General features: G+C 43.3%; 1 protein-coding gene across 2 annotated transcripts in view; it reads left to right on the forward strand.

Moving 5' to 3' along the window:
* Positions 1–3,842, forward strand: part of COL4A6 (collagen type IV alpha 6 chain) — a 362,338-nt gene extending 358,496 nt beyond the window's left edge. For both annotated transcript variants that reach the window (XM_069747144.1, XM_069747145.1), the window contains one exon: positions 825–3,842. In XM_069747144.1, coding sequence (XP_069603245.1) covers positions 825–1,085 — 261 coding nt within the window. In that variant the 3' untranslated portion in view covers positions 1,086–3,842. The remainder of the gene's footprint in view (positions 1–824) is intronic.
* Positions 3,843–9,541: the final 5,699 nt, after the last annotated feature.

The following is a 9,541-nucleotide window of genomic DNA, read 5'->3' on the forward strand; positions in this document are numbered from 1 at the left end:
CACACCTGCAGTGGAGCCGGAGTGTGTCTTCAAGAAAATGGCACCGGAAAGCGCGGACTGCGCAGGCACCGATTCCTGCTGCCGGAATCGGCGCCTGCGCAGTCCGCGCTTTCCGGCGCCATTTTCTTGAAGACACACTCCGGCTCCTCTGCCTGTGACTGGTAAGTCAGAGGGCGGCGCCGGCGCGAATTAAGCGCGTCATCGCGCCCTCTGAACTGTCACAGCAGAGGAGCGCTGGAACGGGGAAAGGTGAATATACTTACCCTCCTGGCGGTCCCTGACTCTCCGGTGGAGATCGCGGTATGCGTTCAGTGCTTACGCATACCGCGATCTCCTGGGAGCGTCACTCTGTGGGGGCCAGACTGCGCCGGCGCTTGCGCCTGTGCAGTCTATAAAGGCTTCGGACAAAGTGACGCTCCCAGCGTTATATTATAGATACTGCTACCAACAAAGCATGTTTCAATGTATATAACATTGTGACATATTAGGACCATATAGCCTAAGATATGGCGTGGTCTTTTTGTGTACTTCTCAATCTGTATCAATGTTGGGGTATAACAGAAAACAATAACCAGTCCCATAGTGATGGATGTAGCTATTAATCTGTAGCAGGAGGAAAAGTCGTCAGGATAGTAGAGCATAAAAACCATGACACAGGAATTCGGTAATGCATGTCTTTTATACATAACATAGGAATCAAAAAATCAGAGGGACTTTACAGATGTTCTATAATATCGATATATAATATTTATTTACATGTTTAGGCTGGTCACCATATTCCTAAAGCTTGTTGTGCTTCATCATCTTGCTGATTGTTTCCACAGCACACAGCTGCTGGTGCAGAAGGTGGTGGTCAGTCGCTGGTATCCCCTGGGTCATGCTTAGAAGATTTCCGGGCTACTCCTTTTATCGAATGCAATGGAGCTAGAGGAACGTGTCATTATTTTGCGAATAAGTACAGTTTCTGGCTTACCACAGTGGAAGAGAGGCGACAATTTGGTGGTGCTCCTCCTTCGGAAACGCTGAAATCTGGGCAGCTTCGAACCCGTGTGAGCCGTTGTCAGGTTTGCATGAAGAACTTGTAGCACAACTGCTTTTCCAAGAACTCAATTTGTTTTCCAGCCTCGATCAGTGTATAGAAATGGCATGGAAGCTGGCCAACCTAATCCACGGGCAACGGCCTCTGAGCTTGGCGCTGACAACAAGGCACTTTTTTTTTTTAAGAATAGCAAGGATATCTGCAGTAACTCATGAGTTTGAAGAATGAGTGAGAAGCCGTACAATGAAGTATGGACAGGCCATATTTTGAAAAGTAAATATTTTAAAAGAAAAACGGTGCTAACTTTTTTTATTTTGTCTTACACAAGTGTATTATTCATGGCTACCTCAGAAAGTCCTCCTGTAAATTCAGATGTGCTACTCTGTGGTGCTGCCATACATCAGTGTGGCTTGTTGCTGGAGTATTAGGTACATGAATATGGCATTCCCTCATTCACAGACACTTTCCCAATGTAGAATCTGTCCTGTTCACCCAAAGATGCAATTTCTAAGGATTCTCATCATGCAACCTGTGATTACACCAAACATGACTTCCTTGGTTGTAGGACATTATTATTATTATTATTTGTTTTTCCCCGTGTCTTCCATTAAGTCAAGATGACTTGTTACTGAGGGTACTTGCACCTCATTACTGTATCAGAGGGTTATTATCCTGAGTATAAGTCATAGCGTCATGTTATTGTACTATAGTAATCACGTATTATTATTACAGCGCGCTCTTAGCTGTTGCTTTATGGCTTGTTCACACAGTCTGTACGATGTGGCCACGAGGAGGGACCGCCCAGCACCTTCGTCCTGTAGTCACCTCCATTCTTATACTGTTACACAAATGTGTGAGCAAGAAAACAAAGCCAAAGAAAACAGGATAATTGCAAAACTTAGTCATAAAACCATGGTTTTATTAATCAATTTAAAAAGAAAAAATATTTATATATAAGTGTATGCAGCACCTAGACAAAGATATCAGAAAAAATGCAGAAAATAAAAAAGAGGGCATGTGGGCTACCTGCATAGGGAGGATATTGTAAAGATGAAGACGAAAACTGGAAGCATGAAAGGGTGGCCGAGTGCATAATAGAGATCCTAGTACCATTTGGTCTTTATGGATGCCTGTTACATTTGCACTATACTAGAGGTCCATTACTTTGTAAATTGTACTGCGGACTAGTGATGAGCGAGCATGCTCATCACTCGAGTATCGCATGCATGGGCAATGCCCACCTGTACTGGCTGTCTACATGCGGGGTGGGAACTCAAGCATGTCGCTAGAGCCCCAGTGATGCTCGATGCGTACCCGAGCACTCCGAGGCTCACTCGAGTAGCCAGCACGCTCGCTCATCACTACTGCTGACATAAAGGAGTTTTCTCTTTTCAGAAAACCTGTTCATTGGCTGCAGCTTATTTTTTTTATTTTTTAAAAAAACCTCTCCCACACAAAAAAATCCCAAAATCTGAGCTTTACTCACCTTCCCCAGGTCTGACGCTGAGTGTCCTCTGCTGCTTTCAGGGACTTATTGTCTGCAGTGCTGACAACACATGAACAGTGTGGCAGCCAGTCAGCGAGCTCAGTAGATCATGCTGTCTACATAGGCACAGCTGTTGAGCTTACGATGGGCTGCAGCGCTGTTGATGTGACCTCAGAGCTGCAGACAAGAAGACATCGGGAACCGCATCAGAGACTAAGCGATGGACCCAAGGAGGATGAGGTTTTCTTTAATAAACTGGGCCTGGGGACAGTGGTTTTCTCTAATCTCGTTTAATATCACTTTTTAAAAATTGGTCATGGTTTTATCATAAGGGTTAATGCACACAACTGTAAAAATTGGACGAGTGCTACCTGTCAATTTTGACAGACAGAACTCAACCCTATGTTATTCCGTGGGGACGTGCACATATCCAATATTATTTCCTCGAACCAAGTCAATCCAAAGGGGTGGGGCAGTAAAATTGCAGCATGCACAAGTTGCATCCAATTATCAGATCGCATTCTTCCATTCATGTCTATAGGTCAGTGGAAAATAAAAATAAATAAATCAGACTGCACTCGGATGTGATCTGGTTCAATTTTCACCGACTGACAGAATGGAGAATTCTCACCCGAGTAAATTGGATCATACCCAAAATCATTTATCAGAGTGTGATCAGCATAAAAAGCAGATTCTCTCAGATGAAAGCACATCTGTCCTGAGCCTAGCCTAAGTCTTACACTCATGCTGTTTTCATTGGTATTTTTGTCGTTTCTGGTGCTAGCTAAAAACTTTATACAAGGGACAAACATGGATTGGAGCAGTTGTATAAATCATCAGTGTTACAAATATATATGGCCTGTATTGACTCTGCTCCTATACAAAACCAGGGTTGCATGTTGAGATTGGTTCCTCGCCTAGATTTTGTTGACCACTAGATCCCCGTCTTTCGGAGGTAGCCTTGGTGGGTATATTTTGTAATTATAAAGATTTTTCACAGACACCCCTACACAAGCTAGGAAATACCACAGTTAATATGTACATTCTAGTTTATTATATTTGCCTGGCTTGTATTTTACTTTTTATACTAAGGATGTTTATTCCCAATCTGTGTGTACTGTATTCCACTGTAGCAGAGGTTTTCCTTTAGGTGCAATTCCGCTGTCAGGACGGCTGAGGTGAACCTCAAATGACAAAAAGGTAACATCAATTATATGAAAAATTTCCTTCCTGTTCATGTGGTAAGACATGTATAGAAAGATTTGGAGTGCACACAACCACTGTGTAAATTCTAAATAAAAATGATCCCTGAGTAAAGCAGTGTCCATGATCCATCTTCCAATATATAGCCGAAGTCATAAGTTCGCATACACCTGAGCCACATTCGTAGAGACTCCATTTTTCACAATGTCTGACTAGACAAGAGCAGATCTGACTATATTGATATGCGACAAATTATGCATATTTCCACCTTCCCTGGATACACCGGTGAGACAACGCCACTGCTCCCGCTGGCATCATGCAGCCTATGTCAGGCACCACGTGTGGAGCGGCGGCGATTACAGACCCACGAAGGTGAATACAACACCGTTTGTTTCTTTATAATAACCTGCAGTTGAATACATTCATTTGCAGAAACAGAACAACCCCTTTAAGTTACATTTTTAGATAAGTGATAATAAGTTCAACGAAAACTACAAGATTAAAACTAAAAAAGTGCTCAAAACTAATAGAAAAACTGGGTACATAAGAGATTAAAATAGAGCACTGGATGGCATTTCATTCAGTAAAGGGGAAATAACGAGTAGTGGTACAGCATACTAGAAAGAGATATTGGATAAATAAAAAACAATCCTGTCCTATTTTATTCTATGTTCATATCTGCACTTGTGAATTCTGTTTTTCTCAGCCAGCAAAACAATAAAAATAACAGAAGTTTCTGATCCATAATATGAAAAGCTGGGCAGACCCCATTTTCTTTAATGACCTTCCTTTTACCAGACAAAACACACATCTCAGGCCGAGTCTAATTCACTGAATGAAATGAATTGTAATATTATCCGACCCTACAACATAGCTCCAGCCTGAAGGCCTTTTTCACATTTTTGTAAGTTTTGAAGGCTAAACTAACCTGATGGATTTATATATACACTTAGGTCCAGAAATATTTGAACAGTGACAGAATCTCTGTGATTTCAGCTCTGCAGGCAACTGTTTTGTAATTAAAATGAAACAACTAAAGGTACCGTCACATTAAGCGACGCTGCAGCGATATAGGCAACGATGCCGATCGCTGCAGCGTCGCTGTGTGGTCGCTGGAGAGCCGTCACACAGACAGCTCTCCAGCGACCAACGATGCCGAAGTCCCCTGGTAACCAGGGTAAACATCGGGTTACTAAGCGCAGGGCCGCGCTTAGTAACCCGATGTTTACCCTGGTTACCGTTGATATCGTTAACTAAATCGTTATGCGCGACAGCGACCAACGATCAGGCCCCTGCTGGGAGATCGTTGGTCGCTTGGGAATGATCAGGACCTTTTTTTGGTCGCTGATCACCTGCTGTCATCGCAGAATCGGCGTGTGTGACGCCGATCCAGCCATGTGTTCACTGGTAACCAGGGTAAACATCGGGTTACTAAGCGCAGGGCCGCGCTTAGTAACCCGATGTTTACCCTGGTTACCATTGTAAAAGTTAAAAAAAACAAACACTACATACTTACATTCCGGTGTCTGTCCCCTCGCCGTCAGCTTCCCGCACTGTCTCAGCGCCGGCCGGCCGTAAAGCAGAGCGGTGACGTCACCGCTGTGCTTTACTGCTTTACGGCCAGCCGGCGCTTACAGTCAGTGCGGGAAGCTGACGGCGAGGGGACAGACACCGGAATGTAAGTATGTAGTGTTTGGTTTTTTTTACATTTACAATGGTAACCAGGGTAGACATCGGGTTACTAAGCGCGGCCCTGCGCTTAGTAACCCGATCTTTACCCTGGTTACCAGTGAAGACATCGCTGAATCGGCGTCACACACGCCGATTCAGCGATGTCTGCGGGAGATCCAGCGACGAAATAAAGTTCTGGCCTTTCTGCTACGACCAACAATGTCACAGCAGGATCCAGATCGCTGCTGCGTGTCAATCACAACAATATCGCTATCCAGGACGTGGCAACATCACGGATCGCTAGCGATATTGTTGTTAAGTCGCTCAGTGTGAAGGTACCTTTAGATGCAATTGAAGTGTTGACTCTCAGGTTTAATTAAAGGGTTTGAAAAAAAAATATCCTAAGAAACATTTAGGAATTGCAACCATTTTCTACAAAGCCTCCGCATTTCAGGGGCTCAAAAGTGATTGAACATTTTATTTATGGTAAAGTTAGTTTGTCCATTTTTAATACTTTGTGGACGTCACCAAACTCTGGGTTTCCTCCTTAGTGATGCTTTGCCAGGCTGACTCGAGTCATTGTTTCCCTGTGGGTCTTTCTACCCTAAGTTTTGTCTGAAGCATGTGAAATTCTGCTCAGTGTGGTTAAGATCTAGTGCCCGAATTCTTTGCCTTAAACTCCTGGGTTGCTTTCTCATTATGTTTATGACGCTCCATCCAATCAACCTTGCTGCACTTGGTTGAATCTGAGCAGAGAGTATCGCCCTGTACACTTCAGACTTTATCCGGCTGCCTCTGTCACATTATCAATACTGGTAACCCAGTGCCATTGGGAGCCATGCATGCCCAGCCATCATCCTGCCTCCACCATGTGTTACAGAGGGTGTGCTGTGCTTTGGATCATGAGCTGTACCACGCCTTCTTCATACTTTCTTCTTCCCATCATTCTCGCACTTTTTGATTTTAATTTAATCTGTCCAAATAATGCTTTTCCAGATCTGGGCTGGCTTCTTTAGATGGTTTTTGGCCAAGTCTAATCTGGCTTATTTTTAAGGCCAATTAAGGTTTGCACCTTGTGATGAACCCTATGTATTTTTTCTCATGAACTCTTCTCTTCATGGTAGACTTAGATACAAGGTTCTGCACTTGGGTGGATCTTGAGAAGAAAATTTTCTTCACCATGGAAAGGGTGTTGCAATCATCCACCACTTGTCTTCCTTGGGCTTTCAGGCCTTTTTGAGTTTACAAGCTCAACAGTACAGATTTTTTTCTTTTTTTCAGAATGTACCAAACTGCTGATTTGGCCACTCCTAACATTTCTGCCATCTCTCTGATGATTTTTTTTTTTCAGTCTAACAATGGTTTGTTTGTCTTCCATTGAGAGATCCTTTGAGTACATGTTGTGGGTTCACAACAACAGCTTCCAAATGCAAATGCCACACTTGGAATCTGCTCCAACACCTTTACTAGCTTAATTGATGGTGGATTAACTTGCAAATAGCCCATTAAATTTTTTTTAAGATAACAGTCCAATTACCTTTACAGAAAAGCAACTACATATTAAATAGCTGTAATTCCCAAATTCTTACCCCAATTAGGATGTGCATATCCCTCAAATGAAAGCTGATAATCTGCAATTTAAGCCAATATTGATTATATAATTGTATCTTGAATATGTTTTGGTAAACCATTAAAGTGTCAAAACTTTCATCACTGTCCCAACACTACGAGACCAAAATGGGTGGGTGTGTACACCGTATTTTTCAGACTATAAGATGCACTTTTTTCCCCCAAATTTTTTTTGGGGGAAATGGGGGTCCGTCTTATAGTCCAAATGTACTTACTTACCAGGAGTGTGGCGGCAGAAGGATTCGGGAGAGTCTACCGGCCCTGGGCTGGGAAAAGAGGGTGTTCGGTGGTCCGACTCTGCAGGGCAATGATCAAACTTCCATCCCAGGCAGGTTCGGCGGTGGTTGGTGGCATGGGAGTTCTGCCGACATTTTAGGAAAGCCTGGAGCCCCTGCACTTCCATTGCTGCAAAGTGGTGGCCTCAGGAGATCTCGGTGCAGAGATCTTAATCTGCACATGCACCATTTCCAGGGGCCATTTTACTGGAAGCTACCGCACTGTAGCAATGGATGTGCAGGGGCTCCAGACTTTCACAAAATGTCGGAGGACCCCCCCCCCCCCCCCCCCCCCGCACCAGCCTGGGATGGCTGTGACATCTGTAGATTGAGTGTATGCAACAACAAGCTGATCATAAATAGGATGCTGAGCTGAATAAAGGTCAGACACTAATGACTCCCCAAGAACTTGTTCTTGACCCTACCACGCACCCGTCGCTTAGTACTAGGCAATGTCACCATTACCACGCCCCCCCGCAAACCTCGCCACTGCTACGGCGGCACTTCCCGGCTTACCATCTCTGTACACCGCTTGTCTAACTTCACAGGTCTGTAGCGCAGTTTTAGGGTTTTTAGATTTCTCCATAAAATGCAGTTATACAGTCATAGCCAAAAGTATTGACACCCCTGCAATTATGTCAGATAATACTCAGTTTCTTCCTGAAAATGATTGCAATCACAAATTCTTTGGTATTATTATCTTCATTTAATTTGTCTTAAATGAAAAAACACAAAAGAGAATGAAGCAAAAAGCAAAACATTGATCATTTCACACAAAACTCCAAAAATGGGCCAGACAAAAGTATTGGCACCCTCAGCCTAATACTTGGTTGCACAACCTTTAGCCAAAATAACTGCGACCAACCGCTTCTGGTAACCATCAATGAGTTTCTTACAATGCTCTGCTGGAATTTTAGACCATTCTTCTTTGGCAAACTGCTCCAGGTCCCTGATATTTGAAGGGTGCCTTCTCCCAACTGCCATTTTTAGATCTCTCCACAGGTGTTCTATGGGATTCAGGTCTGGACTCATTGCTGGCCACCTTAGAAGTCTCCAGTGCTTTCTCTCAAACCATTTTATAGTGCTTTTTGAAGTGTGTTTTGGGTCATTGTCCTGCTGGAAGACCCATGACCTCTGAGGGAGACCCAGCTTTCTCACACTGGGCCCTACATTATGCTTCAAAATTTGTTGGTAGTCTTCAGACTTCATAACGCCATGCACACGGTGAAGCAGTCCAGTGCCAGAGGCAGCAAAGCAACCCCAAAACATCAGAGAACCTCTGCCATGTTTGACTGTAGGGACCGTGTTCTTTTCTTTGAATGCCTCTTTTTCTCCTGTAAACTCTATGTTGATGCCTTTGCCCAAAAAGCTCTAATTTTGTCTCATCTGACCAGAGAACATTCTTCCAAAAATGTTTTATGCTTTTTCAGGTAAGTTTTAGCAAACTCCAGCCTGGCTTTTTATGTCTCGGGGTAAGAAGTGGGGTCTTCCTGAGTCTCCTACCATACAGTCCCTTTTCATTCAGATGCCGATGGATAGTACGGGTTGACACTGTTGTACCCTCGGACTGCAGGGCAGCTTGAACTTGTTTGGATGTGAGTCGAGGTTCTTTATCCAACGTCGGCACAATCTTGCGTTGAAATCTCTTGTCAATTTTTCTTTTCCCGTCCACATCTAGGGAGGTTAGCCACAGTCCTCAGACAGTTCTTTGGTCTACTTTCTTTTCTCCATGCTCAATGTGGTACACACAAGGACACAGGACAGAGGTTGAGTCAACTTTATTCCATGTCGACTGACTCCAAGTGTGATTTAGTTATTGTACCTGTTAGGTGCCACAGGTAAGTTACAGGTGCTGTTAATTACACAAATTAGAGAAGCATCACATGATTTTTCGAACAATGCCAATACTTTTGTCCACCCCCTTTTTTATGTTTGGTGTGGAATTATATCCAATTTGGCTTTAGGACAATTCTTTTTGTGTTTTTTCATTTTAGACAAATTAAATGAAGATAATACCAAATAATTTGTGTCTGCAATCATTTTCAGGAAGAAAATGAGTATTATCTGACAGAATTGCAGGGGTGTCAATACTTTTGGCCAGGACTATACATGGCCTGTGCACAAGCCTGTGAAACCTATTTTTACTTCAGAGAAGTTGCTGATAAGGGCAATAAGATAATTCATAGAGCACAACAAAAAATAAGCAGAGATACAAACTACCGTAACTATAAAAGTCAG

Source organism: Ranitomeya imitator, chromosome 2, assembly GCF_032444005.1.
Source record: "Ranitomeya imitator isolate aRanImi1 chromosome 2, aRanImi1.pri, whole genome shotgun sequence".
Taxonomy (NCBI): domain Eukaryota; kingdom Metazoa; phylum Chordata; class Amphibia; order Anura; family Dendrobatidae; genus Ranitomeya; species Ranitomeya imitator.